At 38.0% G+C, this 19,643-nt stretch overlaps 1 protein-coding gene across 5 annotated transcripts in view; it reads left to right on the top strand.

Moving 5' to 3' along the window:
* The window catches only part of CDYL (chromodomain Y like), a 105,432-nt gene that overhangs the window by 74,589 nt on the left and 11,200 nt on the right, over window positions 1-19,643 (top strand). For 4 of the 5 annotated variants that reach the window (XR_009115315.1, XM_058035657.1, XM_058035666.1 and 1 more), the window contains exon 3: window positions 19,167-19,423. Coding sequence is in view for 4 of the 5 variants with exons in the window: in XM_058035657.1 (XP_057891640.1) it covers window positions 19,167-19,423 (257 nt within the window). In the remaining variant the exon portion in view is untranslated. Of the gene's footprint in view, window positions 1-8,049; window positions 8,095-19,166; window positions 19,424-19,643 lie in introns of all 5 variants that reach the window. The other variant, XM_058035686.1, reaches the window with a different exon arrangement.

The following is a 19,643-nucleotide window of genomic DNA, read 5'->3' as shown; positions in this document are numbered from 1 at the left end:
TACTTATGAATATGTACTTTGTCATATTTTGTGAAAAAAAAAGTACATCTTTAAGCGGTCACATTGTTAAATTAATGAAGAAATGAGTCTTTAGTAAGAGATAACAAGAGCTATTTTTGAAATATAGGTTATAAATGTATATTAGATAATAAAATGTTAAATTACTTTAATGAAGCTTAATACTAAAATCCACATAGTAAAAGACTCAATTTCAGTGGCAAAAAACCCTCTACAGAAACTGAATTTAACAATAATTGATTCTTTTGAATCATAAATGCAGCTTTGCTAAGCAGAGGAGAAGGAACACTTTTCACTGCAAATTAACATCTCTTAGTATTATAGACAAAGGAATGTGTTTTCCAGGAAGAAATTTTTAAAACAAAAAAAAAAAAAACCAACCGAACAACAAAAAGGTTTACAAAGAACTTTGTGTGTGTGCGTTCACACAGGTGAACTTCCAGTGCAATACCTGATGGTAAGTTCTTCATTGAAAGTGTAAGGGGGAGTTATTGCTCTATGTCACATTTTTTGGGGCTGGATTTGTTTTTAGCCATCTTACTTGCAGTATTTAAACTTTGTGAAAGTGATGAAATTTTATTGGCTTGAGATTTTAGTCTTCTAAGAAAAGGAGTGGCTAAAGCCTCAGGGTCTTTACCTATTATCCAAACTTAAATTACTAGAGAATAAAGGAAAGGAAAATGTCAATAGCAGATAGTTCTGCAGTGAGTATTGGGCTTGCATCAGAGGGAATTATATGGTGGAAATGTATGGGATGTCAGGAATTCCCATATCCTGAGAATGCCATGTGTTGCTCTGCAGTTTGCTTTCTGAATATCTTTGCTGTCAAAGGCGGTGGAGCTGATAATCTCTTCCTCACAGGAGCCTTTGTGCAATGATTTGCAGTTTAGCAGAGCTTTGCCCCATGTATCAGAGATGTGCTTTTGCTATCATTATCATTTATAATCCGTTCAGACTTGGCCACCTTTTAAGTCTTTCCAAAAACATTTGGCTGTGTGCACACTCAGCAAAACCCTCTTCGTTTTTTATCCATTACTGAAGATCGCCTACACTGAGCACAGTCTGGCTTGGAAATGAATGTAATGATGCCTGCAGATGTTTCCTACTAACATGATGCTAACAGCAGAGGAAGCAGTCTCCTTTTCAGCAAACAGATCTCCTCAGCATAGAAATAGATGTCCTTAAAAACATATTGGTTTTGTTTGGTTTGTGGGTGGATTTTGTGGAGTTTTATAACCAGCTCCTTTTGCTATAGGGTGTCTGGACCTGGGGCAGCTGAGGCTCTCTCTGGGCAGACCAGGTGGGGAAGGGGCTGCTCACCAAATTGCAGCCAGCTGTGGCTGCCTCTGCTGGCAGACAGCTAAGTGCTTTTTCTGCTTCAGCTCCTCTCCCATCCACCTCCTTCCTCCTTGATTAGTTTCATCAGAATTTTTACCTTTCTCTAACGTGACCCTGTGCTTCACTGTACAGGGGTGTCTCAGTGCCCTTGCTGTGTCTGTCCATGCCTGTCCTGCTGGGAGCCCATCACCTCCTGCCTGCCAGCCTGGGCCAGCAGCTGTGCACTGGCAGAGGGACAGAAGCACCCCAGCCTGGAACACCCTCCTGCAACTCCCGTTTAGCTACTGAACACTCCTGTGGCTCATGAGAATGTTTCCCTGACAAAGTATTCTTTGGTTTAGTGCAGGAAAAAAAGGAGGAACCTGAAGGTCCCTCAAGAGAGAACTGGCTCTGCTTTGGCTGAGACTCATGGAAAACTAATTTCCCCCTTTCCTCCCCCGTAGGCTTTGTTTATCACTTAACTTCCAGCATTCATGAGTAGCTAGTAACACTGGGCCATGCTGGGCAAAGCAGGCAGCAGAACCACTATAAGTCAAAAAAACACCCTCAGAAATTAACTGTTGGCATCCCGCCTTCATAAATGCAGTAAGGCAGGGAAGCATGGCACTCTTGAACTATATATGTCTACTCTTGCTATTATTTTATCAGATAGTCCAGACTCCCCCAGTGTCAGGGGAAAAGTCATTTTATCGTGGTCCACACTTAAATGCCAATATATTTGGGGAATCACACTGGCTTTACTTTTCTCGCTGTAACCCTGCCAAATTCTAGTTTAACACCAAGCATTGCAGAAGGTCATCTCAGAGAATGATTCCTAGAGTTAGCCATAAACTCCCTTGGGCAGTCCAAAAGGTATTGCAGAAAGTTTATCCAATAACATCACCCATATTTAATTTAGACAGTATTTTGGTTGTGCTGAAACTAAGGAGATTAGCAGTTTCCCTTGATGAATGGCTGTTCTTGTTCCTTACCCTTGAAGAAAAATGGAATTGTCATTTTTAATCTGATCATCTGGAAGTTTCCTCTTACCCCAGGCTGTCTTTCTCATCATTATTTTTAAACTGTTAGAAGGCTATCATTTCTTATACCCAGTCATAGATCCAGTCCTCTGATTTGGAAGTATTTTGCAAATAATGTCTAAACCAAGAGTAATTTTTACAGCATTGATATCATTGTAGAAATTATCATTTCAGAGTGGAGACTGTAATCCATAGGAACATTTTTACAAAGACTTTGCATAGCATGAGACCTGAGGCTTTATGGCAGGGGTACAGATACATATATTGGAGCTGTGGTTGTGGCTTCTCAGACAAATATTCAGGCCTCTCCACAGAAGAGGATTCTTTCCCTCCAGGGTTGATTCAAGGACACAGGCAGAGAGCTCTCCCCATCTCATCTGAAAGCAGCAGTTAGCTGAGAATCCAGTTGTCACTGTCCACAGTTTGCTAATCTGCACCTGATACCATGGGTCCAGCTTGTTGAAAGGCAACTGCCTTTAGGTAGTGGGGAAAGAAAGGCAGAAGTGTTACACAGTGTGATCACAGATGCATCACAGAATACTATAAAATCAGGTTGGGAAAGACCTTTGTCATCTAATCCATCCTCCTTCCCCCCAGACTGCTCAGCAGATGTAGCTGTTGATTCAATCAAACTGTTTTCACATGCAGAGGAATCCATCAGGGACACTGAGAAACACCTGTAGCTCTGGGGTTACAGAATGTGCCCGTTAGTAGCGGTTGTGTCAGTGTGCAGGAATAAAGGCAAGGAACTGCAAAATGGAGGTACATTTTCTCTGAGGGTCATCTGGTGGAACAGAAGGTGGTTCAGGCAATGTGATGGAGTTGGAATGCCATCTGTTTTTGTAGATGCCCTCAGGACATCAGCAGTGTTGATAACTCTAGCTGGTCAAGGATGTAGTGGGAAAGAGTTTTATGAGCAAATTTTTCATTGAAAATAATGTGCATGCTTCTGGAGATGCTTGGGTTTCTGTTGAATGGGTTTTTGTCTGTGAGAAGTACAAAATGAGGGGAATTTTTGTTTTCAATGTTTGACTTGAGTTTACTTGTTGAAGTGTTTGGTTGTATCAGGACATTATAAGGCACCTCTTGGGTATATAATAAGGTGAAATGCAACACACAGCAGAGGATATACATTATTTTAAATGGACTGTACTTCACTTTCTTTATTATGAGTCCTGGTTATTTGCTTTGTTGTGTAGTGTGACTGCACTGGGCAGTCACTGTCGTGCTAGCTCACTAGAGAACCTGTGTGAGACAAATCCTTTGGCTTTTGTAGTGGAATCCTACCGGTAGAGGAGGTGTTTTTTGAAGGAAAGTAATTGTTATAAGTTGTTGTTTCCAGTTGTTTTGGGACCACTGACATGGTCACAAAGTTTTTAAAGTTACCAAAGCAGAGCAAAACCACTGACAGACCCTTTAAAGGGTCATCTAGAACAGCACAGGCCTGAATTCAAGCCACTGATTTTAGTTTACAACATAAAGAAAACATATTTACTATTAAATAATTTCTGTCTTTTAGCTAAGCACGTGTGGGACTAAAGCTATAATCAATTTTAAATGTAGCATATTTCCTTTCCTGGGTTCCTTCTGCTTCAATTTTAACCTTCCTCAACTGCTGTATTAGTGTTTGCAAATTTTATTGTTTCATGTTTATATTTACTACAAGTAACATGAAGACTATGGATTCATGCTCATACACCAAAAGAATTAAAACTACTACAGTAAGTCCAGTAGTAAATGCTAAAAATATATTATTCCTGAATGAATACAGGTAACATTCCTTTTAACAATAGAAATTGCAGGAGAAGTAAAGCTTTGAACAGGCAACCATAGAATCCTATTTACAAATTATTGCAATTTATTAAATACACACCTGACCCTGTTTTGAAGCAGTATTTTTACTTCAGAACAGTTTGAAAACTGATACATAAAAGGAGTAAATCTCAAAACAAAAGAATCACCTGTTTAGGTTTGTTGTCTTTCTGGTTTACCCTCTGAGCCAAAATCCAGTATTTGCCCACTTCTGCATTTGACTAATTCCTACTTCATGGTCATCATACTGGGTTTTCATATTTGACAAAGAATATATATATAAGCTAGATGAAAAAGAAGGGGAAATTTTGAACTTTAAGCCTTAACCATCCTAAAAGGAAGGGAAAAGTTTTTCTTCCTGGCTAGTATGCACAATGAAAGACTTTTCTTGGGGAGAAAGCAGTTGTGAGAGAACCACCCGAGGTGGAACAGTGTGAGTCTCTCTCTGGAAACGAAATTGTTTAATGGGCTGGTAATCCTAGAATCATCTAGGTTAGAAAGGGCCTTAAGTTCATCTTAACCCAGCACAGCCAAATCCACCATTAGGCCATGTCCCTCTGTACCACATCTGCATGGGCAACATGTTATGGCATGTGAAAGGAATGTGTTTTGCAGTGAAATCTACTATTTACAATAGCCATTACTTTAGGAATAAAACCTTTCCTATCAGCTTTAGAGTCTGTATCCGTTGCACTGTTTTCTCTGTCCTTCAGAAGACTGACAAAGTTGGCAACAAAATAATCCCAAATCGGCTTTTTGAGTACACATTGCACTAATATAATTCTCAGAGATGTCAGGGTGCTCTCTAACAACATTTTCTGGGGGCTTACTGGAGCATTTGTTAGACAGATTTGTGAAACCTTAGCTTGAACTTTAGTCCTTTTTCCTCTCCCTTGTAGTCTGCTCCAGCATTTATTGTAGTCAAAACTCTTGCTGCCTGGACCTAGCAGGCAGGGAAGTAAGTGCCTGTTTGTGAAGAGGAGGTGATGAATAGTCACACTTCTCTGACTGTCCTTGTTCATGCTTCATCCCACTGCAGGCTGTGGCAGCCTCAGCAGATGCGTGGCTTCACCTCCCACCTCCCACTGTACTTTGTGTCTCAGCAGGACATCCTGTTTGCAGGTCCTTTTTTTCTCTGCTAATCATTGATAAACTGCAAATTGATGGCAGCAGTGAAATTACACTGTATTTCTCTTGCCTGATTGCAGATGCCTGCAATGGTTTTTCTTATTATTTTTTTGGGAGAGTTTAAGGAGTTTACATCGCAGGCAGTTTTCTACAGTGGAAATAAACTAGTCCACAGATGTTGTCTAAAGTACAAGTTATGTTGTGTTTGAAAAAGTAGTTCCCAATCACAGTGTATTTTGTAGCCATGGAACTGAAATATTAGAAGATAGATTCACAGCAGGAAGTGGATTTTAAAATGCTAATTGCTATTTGCTAGTCATTAGACTGGAGAAAAATGTGTTGATGTTGCCTTTAGACATGGTGCTTTTCACTACTCTGTCATCCTGTCCTCTTTCCCCCTTCCTCTTCCAGATGAGTTCCTGGTCGCTGGCTACACATGGGAATTGATCAGGCTGAAAGTTTACTCAATGCACCCCACAAAGACGTTTGGCTTGTTCCTGCTGTTACATTATTTTTGTCACTTTTTGTTGGGGTTCTGGCAAGTCTTCATTTCTTTATGTCAGTTGATTACTCATTTCTTGACACTTAGTCAGAGGTTGATGTTTCTGTCCAAATAATGAGCCTCAAGAAGGAAAACACTAATACTTTTGCCCACATACTTAGCAGTAGTTGAACTGTATTTAATGTTTTTGTAAATTTAGTGTAGGATTCCATTGGTCTTACTCGAGAGGGAAAAACAAAGGAGGTGAAAGTAGAGGTGATAGTTTTAAACTGGAATTTGGTTGAACCCTGTAATGGTTCAGCAGAGGCATCAGTGGATGCAGAGATGGTGTTAAGGAACCCAGCTGCATTGTTTCTGGGTCAGGCAGAAATACCTGCTGTAAGTGACTTGTTTCTGATGTGGCAAGCTATACAAGGAAGAAACAGAGCAGTGAAAGGAAACAAATCTTAATTTTGATGTTATGTAAACTAGATTCATACTTAAGTACCTCAGAGTAATTCAGTATGTGCTGCTTGCCCAGGAGTATGCTAAGGCTTATGGAATGAGTGATCTTCCTGAATTTTCCGGCTAAACAGACTGCAGGTTTGCAGCAAGGGTAATCACGCCTGAGGACATACATGCAGCAGACTTCTCCTTGTGTCAGGAATGAACTTGGTTACTCTGTTTGCAGTGTTGGTCTGATGTGAGCAAAGATGTGATCGTGCTGCTTCTTGCTTGTAGTCTCTTACCAGATTTTGTGGGGTGACAGGTGGGGTCAGGAGGGAAGTAATCCCTCTTTGAAAAACAAACCCCACATTAATTCTCCTAGAAGTTTCAGTAAGTTTATAATTTAGTTTAAAAATTAATGAAAAGGATGATCCCACTGCAACATTTTTCTTAATTGTGATGATTCAAAAGAACAGCTTAAAAATCTTTGAGATTGATAGCATTTGAACTGAGCTGTAGGGGGAAATATCTAATGGTGTGGTATTTTTTATGATGTAGCTGGTGTGGAAGAGTCATCAAGTATCGTAACTGAGAAAAGACAAGATGTTTATGACTTCAAAATGCAAATATGTTGATGTATAGATAAAAACTAAATGGAAAACTCTAAGCAATAACTTTTGTTCTAGTCAAGTGTTAATCTTAGGCAACACATAAGTGATGTGGAGACATATTCTGAGATCAAATGGAGATGCAGAGTTTCTTATAACTCTGTATATCAAGCTGCTAGTGACAGAGAGTGTCCGCAGAACATCCTTATACAAAACCCTGACATCTTTGTTGCTACAAGTTTCCATTTTTGAGTGTCCCATTTTAAGATTTTTAGGAAGCAAAAGTAATTTTAGATATAAAATTTTTAGTTTTAAACATATTTCCCACTTGGCAGAACTGAGAATAATTCTATGTGTACAGTTTCAATGCTGAGCAAAATAGGGTTGCTGCTGTGATGAGGTTATTATTTTTAAATCCTGACATTCATATGTAATTTTATATTATAGGGAAGCTTCTGATTCAAAATTTGTATGGTATGAAACTGCAAAATATTGGTAAAATATATTCCAAGTAATTAATATACAACAAATATGAATATAATGAATATACAACAAATTTCATCTTGTAAAAAGATGAAATTTTTCTGATACCCAGTATGGCTCTCCTGAGTGTTGCTTTGGATCTCCACTAGGTTTTAACTGGAAGGACACTTGAAACTTGACTTGGAGAGCTGTCTTGTTTATAAACAGAAGTAAACGGAAGAGGTTTAAGGCTGCCTTTTTTAAAAAGTGTTTCTTCTACATATATCTGAAACTACATCACTAGAAATTTTATTAAACAAGTTACCTACCAAATTTGCTAGTCTTTAAGCAAGCTAGTCTTGGAGGTATTTCACTTATGATACATTTCCCATATAAACTTATCACATTTGTCTGTTTCTCTTTTTTTACTGTCAGTCAGCAGTCTTGCTATGGTCAATCCTTTTAGTCTGTCATTTGTTGTATGTACAATATATTCATGCCCATTATAAATATTTTTCTGATTTCTTATGGCATGCTGGTTTCACCACTAGTATTTTAATTGACTGCATTAATTGACTTTGTAGCTTATACTACATTTCACTTTTTATTTTGGTCTAATTCTCCTCTCCCTTTTTTTCTTTATCACTGGAAAAATAATTTGTGTTTAGCATCTGTAACTATGAGAACTTCACAGTTTTACTTTGCATTTCTAATACCCGTTCTTTATCTGTTTTAGCATCTCCCTGTATTCTTCCCAGTGTTCTTTACTTCCTATTTTCTTGTAAGTATAGCATATTCTCTTTTTCCCCTTAGTTTCTATTGACCTGTTTAACCATGTGGCATTAATTGAAGCTACATCTCACTCCTGAAGAAAATAATTCAATTACTGTACAAGTTCAGTTTCATTTTTACACTCTCTCCTTATGTCTGGGCTATCTTGTTATTTGTCTGAAAAGTATTTAATGCAATATCTTTTTACATAACACAGCTATCTAAAATTGCACAGCATTCATCTTAGTAGAAATTAAGTTTCAATTCTGTTCTGTTTGTTTAGTGGTTGGAATCTGACAGAAACAGGTGGGTCCTTGGCAGGTTTCAGGAAACAACCAGTCATGTAATTCATCTATCATTCTGTCTTATCTGTGACATGTTTAAATGGTTTCCAAGTTGAAATTGAGCTCACAATTGTGGCTGCTTATGTACTAGTCCCATTATTTTTGTGTACACGATCTTTGATTTACTCCATAGAATTCTTCTGTCTTTTGTCTAGTGAATCCCCTTGATATTTTTGGTTTCTCTGTGTGTTCTTAATAGATTGTTCCCTAAGGCAAGATTTAGCATTGTAAGCATCTACTGTACCTAAAAATGTTCAGACCCTGTCACCCATGAAGCACCTCTTAGTAAATATAAGTCTGAGCACAGCTTTATGAACTTCCTGCTGAACACGAGGCATCAGTAATGGACTTTGGAATTGCAGCAGTGGAAATTTTAACAACCTGCTACCCCAACTTCAAATGGAGATTTCTTTTTTCCTTTTCCCTACTTTTTAAAATTAACAGGTTGTGGATCTAAGTCCTTCCGTGAATTTGCAATGTTTGTATATTTAAAAATCTGTGAATTTGCTCTTGAACTGTGAACATATCAGTATGACTCCAATGGAAAGATGTGCTCCTCCCCACATCACTAAATAGTCAAATAAACCTTACTTTCCTATTGCCAGCTGCACAAACGGTGAAATTCTCTCTCACTGCACACTTTGATTTAAAGTATCAGACATGATACACTTTGTTCTTGGTTTCTGTGTAGCAGCAACCATTATGGTACCCAACTAAGCCTCCCTTGGTTTTGGTAGGGTTGATGGTAGTTGCTGCATCCTGCTCTCTGAGACAGACCTTAACTGGTTTGTCTTTTGTGAAACTTGTTTGGTAATTTGCTTTCAACCACATGTTTTTCTCTTGGTTGGTTGTTTTCTCTGCCACAGATGTAACTTCCTAAATTCTTAATATTTTTTTTCCTGCCCCTTCAAAATGTCAGCCTCCTAGTATTAGTCTTTGTAATAATTCAGAGGCTGTAGTTTCATATTTATACATTGGTGCTGCTGAAATAGTATGTCCCACTTAAATATCACCATGCTAGTTCTGTTGCTTCTTTAGCTGTCTCTTCTGTATAGCAATAGTATCTCTGTTAGTACTTGTATTTTAATCTGGATACTAATAATTTCTGTAAAGAAAAAAATCCAGTATTTCATACAAGCAGATACTTACAGGAAAAATTAGCTTTTGGGGATAGGGACCACCTGTACCTAACAATCCTGGCTTCTATATTCCTTGCTTTGTCGCCTGAGGGAAGCCACTTTGGCAGCTCTAAACCATTTTCTATGTATGGCAGCCAGTTAACTACTTAATTAGTGGTTTATGGACTTATCAGTTCAGGTTTTTTGTCTGAGATTTTTTCCTTTGATAATTTGTTCATAAATATGACAACAGCCAATGCAGGAGAAAGCCTAAGGTCTTCCACGGATGCCTATTGCTTTCCTCAGCAGTCTGGAGAGCATGCACCCAAATAGAGCCCATGCATGTGATCCATCCTGCTGAGTAAGGGCAGCTCACTGCCTCCAGCCCTTCCAGCTGCTGGCTGAGATGCCTTCTCTGCTCACTGCTTGCAGCTGTGGTTGTTTCCCTGTGATGTATCATGGGCCTTTTTTGGGGGGAGGTTTATTTATTTATTTATTTACCGCTTTGTTGCGAAATGTGATGAAAACTTATGATGGGCATTTTCCCAAGACTTGTGGCCATCAACATAGAATGGTTTGAGGTGGAAAGGACCCTAGAGATAATCCAGTTCCCACCCCTCTGCCAGGGGCAGGGACACCTTCCATTAGACCACATTGTTCCAAGCCCCATCCAACCTGGCCTTGAACGCTTCCAGGGGCAGAGCATCCACAACTTCTGGGCAGCCTGTTCCAGTGCCTCTAGATTTGTTCCAGCAGATCTGTGTCCTTCTTACACTGTGCAGCATGTTCAAGATCTTTGCTGTCTCTGCAAATCCCTGTTGTGGAGAGCTACACTACTTGTACTGTGGTCAGGGCAAGATGATGTGGAGACAAATGCCTCCTGGGCTTTCCAGTGATTTCCTGCACTGATACAGGAAAAAGCCTAATTGAGGGAGGATGTCATGTTTTTCTTCATGCAAAGCATCTGATCTGAGTCTTACGCTTGGTAGTCTTCTACTGTTGACTTAAGAACCTTCTCTGAGTTTTTTTTTTATTTTATTGTTTTGGTGGGGCATTATTTTGATGATGATAATGATTGTTATTAGGGTATTATTGGACATGCTTCACAAGTTCTCCAGTTGATGCAAGTCCTCATATATGTGCTGATCCTAGCTAGTTTGCCAAAAAATAAACAGGAGAGACCAGATTCAGCTTGAAAGCACAGGTTGTCACTCCTTTCCATCATGCCTCCTTTCAGCTGTTGCCAGTAGATCCTATCCTCTGCAACAGTATAAAAGGGCAGATTGGGCAAGGTGAATGTGATACTATTCTGAATTAATTTTTTAGTTCAGAGCACCTGATTATCCAGCACCTGTTGAGTGAGATACCCAAAGATACTTTTCATCTCCCATTGCTCAGAGGTCCCTGTGTTTACACTTTCTCAAGACCTGTAATCTTCTTTTCACCCTATTTTCTCCCACTGGTGCCAATGCCCAGCTCTTGATTTTTGCTCTACACCCCTTCAGGCAGGAGAAGGGGTCAAGGAGCTGGCATCTCTCTTGTAAGTGCAAGGATCAGGATTAAATACCTAAGCACTGCAATGTTTAGTTTTTCACTTCAGGGTTTTAGGAACCTCTTAGAAAAGTCAGAGACTCCTCTTTTGCCCTTCCTCTTCCCACCCCAGCCAGTTATTTCTTCCAGGTCAGAAATTTCTCATAAGAGGGTGCTGCTGCAGAACAGTCTGCCTGTGTATACATTATGTATTGCAGGTTTCTCAAGTATAGAGTGTAGCTGGTGGTGTTAGGGCACACAGCTGTGTGCCCTTGGTGTACTGGATGATGGCTTCAGGTTCATTTGCCACCTCTTAATGAGCCTCTTTTTGAATATCCCGTGGGAGGTTGAGACAGCTTCTATGAATAGCAGACATCAGATAGTGGCTGGAAAAACACATGTACGTTTTTGAGATAGATGCATAAAAATAGAGGTGCCTTTTTCCTGCAGGGATGCTCACTCCAGCATTCTGATCTTGGGGTTCCCTGGAAAGTTTAACACATTCACAGCAGTGTCTTGAACCTGTGGGAGTCCTGAGCCTTTTCTATCAGTTTTCTGCATTAAAATGCCAAATGGTTTTTGCGACAGTTGTGAGTGGAACCCTTGCAAAGTCTGGTATTGAAAGCCTTGTCTATGTGATAAGAATGAACCTGTCAATTAGTATTTACATTTGTTTTCAAAAAGAAGGTTAATGTAAGTGTTCTGCCAGTATAGTATTATAGCCGTCTATTTAAATTTAATTCATAATCTAGCTGAGGCATTTTATAGTCCTTACAAGCATTATATAATGTGTACTATTGCATGTATATGTTTGTGTCTATAGGTGAAACTTCTGGGATGTCTTCTGGCAGTATCTGTTTTAGAGAAGCCTTACATTGGGACACTGATAGCCTACAAAAAGAGAGCCATTTTTCACATCACTCAAGGGGATTGGATTAAATTGCAGTGAAGTGCTCTTAATATAGAATATCTTCACCTTAGGAGTTAGTGTGAAATAGCTGAGTATACTTCAAGTTTAAACCTTAGCCTATTTTGCAATAGCTTCCCTCTGTAGATGGGCCCCGAGAGATGTCCTTGCTTAACTCTCAAATTTTAGAGCATTTTGAATGGATGCTGTGGTATCATAACCTACAGCTCCAAAAATATCAAGATAGAAGAGAGTTTTCCCTTATGAAATGTTCCCAGTATTAAAATATCTCAAAAAGGAGTCTGTAACCTGGGAAAGGCTTTTCTGATTTGACTTGCTCATGAAGAAAAGAAATGAAACTAACTCTTTGCTTCCCACATCAAATACTTTAGTGCATGCTACTGTGAAATATGGCTGGGATTTCTTGACTGGAGTAATACTGGAGGCACTTAGGAATTTTTATCTATATTTTTTCCTTACAGCCATCTAAAATGATGAGAACAGTAGTGTACTGTTTTCTATTTGTCAATAGCATCTTGACTATAGATTCAGTGGAAGACAAATCACTCCAAAAACAGGCTAAAACTGCAGTGGAAAGCAAAAGGAGAACAGTTCTAATTTATCTTGATCTATGATAAAGGAGAAAGAGATTTTGCTACCTGAGGAGTGTTTGTTTTTCTACTTTTGGTGAAATAATAAGAATGGAGATGTATTTGGAAAACATTTTGGAGTTGTTAGGAGTGGAACATTTTCTTTCCACTGTGAGACTGGAAAGTTTACTTAATACATTATGCATAAAAATGCACAGTTCTTCAAAGACAGTAAAACTTATGCATACTCCTTAAAAGATATGTTGCCAATTTATCTATTATTAATGTTATCCTTGTTGCTTTTGTGAGCATGGTGTTAGCAAATCTTAGGTCTAGTGTTTTGTTATTTCCATCTTTTACCATATGTAGTTTTTAAAAATTATTATTTCAACCTAAACAATATAAAGTAGTCAGACTAATATAAACCTATTTAACTCAAGGGTAAAGAAATGCCATTTTCTCTTGTATGGGTTGCCCACTTCCAGTAACAGAATTTTATGTTCTGATTAGTTGCATTTTTGGTTGGCATTGCGAGTTTATCTTCACATGGATGCTTATGTTCTGAAAAGGAAAGACATCCAAAAGCAAAAATAATTAATAGCCTATAACCTACTAAAGTCCAATATGACCAGTAATGCTGCCCTATTCCTAACAATATTAAAATAACATATAAATATATTTGATGGCTCTGAGTAATCTAAGAAACACAGAAAAATATCTACCCAAGGGGGAAAAGGCTGTTGTAGACAATATTACTCTAAATGTGACATGTCAACCAGGATTAAAAACTAGTGTAAGCTAGAAAAACTTCAAAAGTCGAGTAGAGAAATACTACTGGGCCACATGTATGTTTTTCTCTTCTCATATTAATTTTGTCCACAACAGCAGTGTCCTGTAAGAAATACAGGTTTAATAGGAGCAGTGTTTCCAGGTTATATTTACAATTAATACCTATACATAATATATGGAAAAGAGTTGTAATTAAACAGCACAAGAAAAGGACTTTTTAGGGTTGAAGGTAGACATTAACAATCAAGCATGCCAGCCACTTCATGACTGCTTGCTGCTGAGTTGTAGTTTCCTGTTGCTGTTGTTCCACCAAGTTCTGTCATAATCAAAACAGTTAATCTGTTCTTAAAACCTGTAGTCCTTGTACTGAAATGTGGCATACTTGCAAAACCAACAGAAGATGGCTGAAGAACATCTACTGGTTGCCTGTGTACCTGTTTCCTTGGAACAGAATCAGAAGTGGTTCACTTCATTTAGCAAGGAGAGTGTTGCAGGGCACAACCACTCCCTCCCTCCCCACAGTAAGGGTTTTGATGAGGGTATCAGCAGCACGGTATTGCAGTCATTATCAGCCTATGATTTGAAGGAATATTGTCCTTTTCCCACCCCCTCTCCTCCAAGGCATCTTTGGGGATGCCTGTTCTGATGCTGGGGTGTGCACAACTTACTGCTGGTTGGTTTGGGCTCTGTGTCAAGGAAACACCATATTCTGGAAGGAATTAACTGAAGTTGCATCTTTCTTACATAAGTGACCAGCACATTTTGAATGCTCTTTCAGAAACACAGAGCAAATCAGCATTTTAGGTGAAATGTACAATAAATTGAGACTTCTTTTTCTTGCAAATGTTTATTGTTGAAATTGACATTTCAAAGTGCAACTTTTGATTCAAAAATGTAAATGCTGTTAATATGCATATTCAGACAAAAATAACCACATACATAGGAGGTTTAGAACCCTCATTTTTAGTTTCTGTAGTCTGTGCTGATACACCACAATTCTAAGTTGTTTTCTGTGTAATCACTGAAGAAGAAGTGGAAAAAATACTGGAAGCTCTTCTGTGTTATGTTTGCATTGTGGTATCACTGTCTGGAATTCCTGTCTCCTGTGAAATATTTGATGTAGTGCAGAGTTAAGACTGGGAAAGCTTAACGGTGTTTACAGTTAGAGATTGCTAATACATATGAACATGTAACAAAACACCTCTGTTTGTAGGCAAAAAATTAAATGTGAGGCAACCTGCACTGGACAACTAATTTTGAATTCTTGTGAATACAAGGTACAATGAAGAAGTAAAAGTACAGAAAGAATTTAAGGAAAAAAAATGTAACTTACTTCTAGATTTTAATTTCTTTTTTCATTGAAAATTCAAGTTGTTTTTACTAATCAGTTTTCCAGATCATATTGTTCCCTGTCTGGTACTTGAGCTGTAATCAGTTACAGTTGCAGTTTTATTTCTGCAGTTAACACTTTAAGACATTGCTGCTGGTGGTGTTTGTTCATTTGCTTATTCGAGTGGGATGCTTCTCATTAACCCCTTCATCACTTAGTGTAGGAAAGGACAAAAGTGGTGCCAGGAGGGTACAGGAAAGACATGGGAGTTCCAAAAGCTCCTTGTGAACACATCAGGCTTCTCTGAAAATACTGAGTGATTTCATGAGTAAAATGAGAGCTGACTTTCAGTGCAGATGAATGCCAGGCATTGAGGAGGGGACAAAACAGGCTTACATACCAAACTATGCCTATAGCAAAACATAAAACAGTGACTGGTTCCTGGCTGTCTGTTGCTGCTCAGGGAAATGGCAGTGGGTTTGTTTTGGATAGTTTTCTGCAAGCATCTGTTTGGTGGTAGTTTAAAAAAAAAAACAAACCCCATATTGAATATTGTGCCCCATTTTTGGCCCTGTTCCAAGAGTTAATAGAAGAGGAAGAAGCATGGAGAAGAATGGCAGGCTTGGACTGGCTTCTGGAAGAAGAAAAGGGAAACAAGACTGGGGCTAGTCAATCTGGAGAAGGGTTCTGATGAAAGGAATGAAGAAACTTAACATGTATGTTCCAGAACTTGCTGTCAAGAGATACTTCGGAAGACAAACCCGTAGTGGTTTCAAAAATAAATTGGGCAATCCTGTGGAGAAGATGAATTTAAATACATGGGGTTTGGTGCAGCCAATGATTCTGGGCATGCAAATTTAGTAATTGCTAAGTTTCTGGTGGCTGGAGTTAGAGAAAATACTCAGACAGTATTGTTCACACCTCTCATGTTCTTGTGCTTGTTCCTTAGGCATCTATGCTAAGCTTTCAGAGACAGCACGCTCTGTCAGTCAAACCTTGAATTAAGAGAACCAACACATATGTACCCAAAAGGAAGTGTGCAAAAGAAGCTTTGCTGGTTTTATACCATCTCTTCAGATGTATCCCCAGTATTGTTGCAGGGATGGGAGTATTTGTATTCAAGGTTTGATATGTAAGCTAATGAACTTCTCAGTAGTAGTGAGGCATGAATATCTTAGAGAGGTGCTTGGGATTTTAATTTTGCTTTGTTGTGAAGTGAGCATAACTTGTGTTTTTAACAAAAACAGCTTTGTTCTGCCTCTTTCCCAAAACTGGTATTCTGTGTCTGTCTTCCTTTGGATAAGACTAGTTCCTTTCTTATCTGTTGCTCATAGCCTTAGTTTTTTTCCCTCCAAGGGCAGTTGCCTGAAATTGCTGTCTGTTACCAGGTTTTGGTCAACAGCTGCAGAACAAAGTATTCCTTAACTTCCTTTTGCATCTGTATAGTGAAGCTTTGGCTTTGTCCAGTAGTACTACTGTCTTCAGCTCTGAGATCACATTGTTACAATCTGCAGGTGGAAAGGTTTTTATATAACCATAAGCTGTTTGTTTACACTTAAAACAAACAGTTCTTCATTAGTTGACAATATCCAGGGTAAACTGCCTTTTTTTCCCAAGTCCTTACTTATTTTTGGAAGCTCAGTTTGAAAGGAGAGGGCCGTAGTGTTTTATCTTTGTTATGCTATCTCTATTAATGTCTAAAATGCAGAACTGCTTTTGGTTTGTTACAAAACTCTGTTTTAAAATACAGCTGTAATTATCCTGAAGATAAGTCACCTTAATATAAAGTTTTCATGTAAGGAAATCTCTGGCAATACAATTAAATCTCAGTTGAACTTACTTATTTTCATCCCTGTTTGTTGTACCATGTGTTCAAGACTGAGTAGTAAAACCACCTTTGCCTATGTACTTAAAAAATGAAACACTGCTTTATGTTCTCTGAGTTGTCCCTTTGCTTCCAAGGACCAAAGACCAAGAGAAGGAGCCCCCTGTGCTGTCAGGTATACAGGGTCCCAAACTTCCATCAGTAATGACAAGCATTAACAAACATGTGTTGAACCTTTCTGTGCCATATTCTGATCTGTACTGGCTGGCCGAGTCTCCCTGTGCAGAATTGTGGTTTCTAAAGCTGACAGATTTTTTTATTCCAGTCCAAGTATCCTGGAATAAAAAAAAAGTGTTTACATGATTGGAAAGAAGAGACTTCTTCCTCTTCCAGAATTGCAGCTATCCCATGCTTGTGGTTTGAAACTCCAACTATTGATAAGTGTAGACAGGGTTTATATAAAAAATCAGGAGGTCTCTTGCCAGTTCAATAAGCATGAAAATTGGCCTGTGGTGTTTACATCTTGATCTTTCTTGCCAGAAGTTTTGTCTCTCAAAGTACATAATCATTGTCTCTTGCATCTCAAAAGTAATTTTTTGGTATTTGTATATCTTTGGAAGAATGAGTGTGGGAAAATACAGGCTCAAAGGTCTTGTACAAATTTACTGACTTCTTGTTTTGGCTTAGTCTGGTCTATCCTGCTCTCCCAATTCTCCATGGTCTTCACTATGGCTAGGACAAAAGGACAACTTCTTGTTGTGTTCCTAATGAAATATGAGGCAACATTGGTGTTGCTGCAAATTCCCTTTCAGGAGAATTCTTTTAAGGGAATGTAATTGCCATAATATGGTTTCAAAAAAAGTTGAAAGCCTTCCTCATCAAGTTCATATTTAGTATACACCAATTTTTTATTTATTCTGCTGAAATGAAATCGAAAGGAATTTTATAAGCCATGGAAAATTTGGGAATCAATGTGAAATTTTTGTGTCAGTACAAAAGACTAATCTTCCATTTCATTTTGTTCATCTCTGTCTCTGAAACTGATCTCAAACTGAATCCAATTTCTTATTCTTCACTTTAAACAACTAAAAAATTCTGAATTGTCTTGAACTTCACAAAAAGTGAGATAGTAAGAGGTGTAAATCACTAATACAACAAGAAAGACCTTAAAAATAGAATAAAATCTTATTATTGTATAGATCTTAAACAGACAACTTGCCTAATTAATCATAATGTATTTATAATAAACTATTTATTTTAAGTTATTTGATATAAAAACTTAATTTATATCCAGAAACAATTTCTGGAATATAAGGAAAATGTATAATGTTCTAAATTTTAATTAGTCTCTTTTCTTATTATCTCTCTCATACTTCATATGAGTCAAGGTAAGCGGCACTTTAATACAGTTGAAATATCGAGATATTGAACATTCCAGTTACTTAAGTGAGCCTCTTTAATGTCTTCACTGGATGCATAAGTGTTTGAAATATGTTGTAGTTAAAATTTGAAATAATTTAATTTAAAAATATAACTTATTCAGAAAGATAATGATAAATTACAATAACATTTAATTAATAATTTACTTATACATGGTTTAACTCTACTTCCTAAGACATCATATGCATATATGATGTTCTGAAGTACTTGTTAGTGAGATTAGGGCAGTGGCTTTCCAGAATTTAGTCCCAGAGCTCAATTCCCAGGACAAGTCTTTCAAAACTTTACTGTCTTGGATTCTAACACACTTTCCCAATATTTTTAAACCCCCCCCCCCTCTCCTATGCACACTCCATTACTTTAGTATGACAAATTTGGGGGAGATTTTGCATGGAGACCTAAACATACAGATCCAGTACGCTCTCTTATTTTCTCTAATGAATGGTAATTATTTGGTATTATGTTTCTAATGGGCACTGCAGAAAAACCTGTCCCTTCTGTGACATGAAAAATGGCCTGTTTACTTGCATGCCTTCAGACTCCCTCTGTGTAAGGGATTGGGAACAAGACCAGCAAAACTTTAATTCTCTATTTGCCAATTCCAGTAGCAAAAAATGTTTAACATGAGAAAGATCTCATTGTCTGTGAATCCATTAAACTGTCCATCACTTCATGGGTCTTGTACTCCTCTCAAAGTATAGTCTGCATTTCTTCATTTCCATTTTTCTTGTAAAACTATTATGCTTTTTATGATCTTGTCAATCAGATTCTTTATTTGGTTTATTCTAAGTGTCTTTTTCTTTATAATAACTTCTGATTGAAACAAAGGCTTTTGCTTTCTCTTAGCAATGTTGATGCTGTTAAATGACTTTGAAATGTTGGAAAGGGAGAAAGCAGACCATTAACCTACTGAAGTGCCTTGGTATTAGGTTAAATACACATTTCTCCCCTTCTAAAAATAAGTGTATGAAAATTGGTCTGTTTGACTTATTCTAATTGTATATTCTCAAAATTGTAAAATTAATTTCTTGAATCCCTTTGTCATTTCAATTTTGCTCTCTTCACAGTGTCTCTTTCAATAACTTTCAGGAGACAGAATTTCATTTTTACTGTGTGGTTTTAATATGAGTTGCATGTTTTCATGCTAACAGGGATTTTGAGATGGGTGAGCTACTCAAATGTAATTGTACTTGTTTAAACTCTTTCCAGGTACACCCACCTTTATGGAAGCATTAGCAGCCAATGGTACAACCAACATCCAGACATCTGTGACAGGAGTGACAGCCAGCAAGCGAAGGTTTATTGATGACAGGAGAGATCAGCCCTTTGATAAAAGGCTGCGTTTCAGCGTGAGGCAAACGGAGAGCGCGTACCGGTACAGAGACATTGTTGTCAGGAAACAAGATGGATTCACACACATTTTGCTATCAACAAAATCGTCTGAAAATAATTCATTAAATCCAGAGGTCAGAACAATTCTGATTTTGGGAGGGGAGGGGAATTTGAATCCTTACCTTTTTTCTGCTTGTTATTCAGGCACAAATGTACACAGAACACGATACAGGTTCTTACTTGCAAGGTGTTATATGTACACTTGACTCTGTGTGTAACTCACTTGCATTTAAAAATTCTGTTACCTGACCATGTTGATGTGTACTGTCTTTTAAAAGATGTACAGTGATTTAC

This window comes from Melospiza georgiana, chromosome 1 (genome assembly GCF_028018845.1).
Source record: "Melospiza georgiana isolate bMelGeo1 chromosome 1, bMelGeo1.pri, whole genome shotgun sequence".
In the NCBI taxonomy this organism is placed as follows: domain Eukaryota; kingdom Metazoa; phylum Chordata; class Aves; order Passeriformes; family Passerellidae; genus Melospiza; species Melospiza georgiana.
This window is presented reverse-complemented; position numbering and strand designations above follow the sequence as displayed.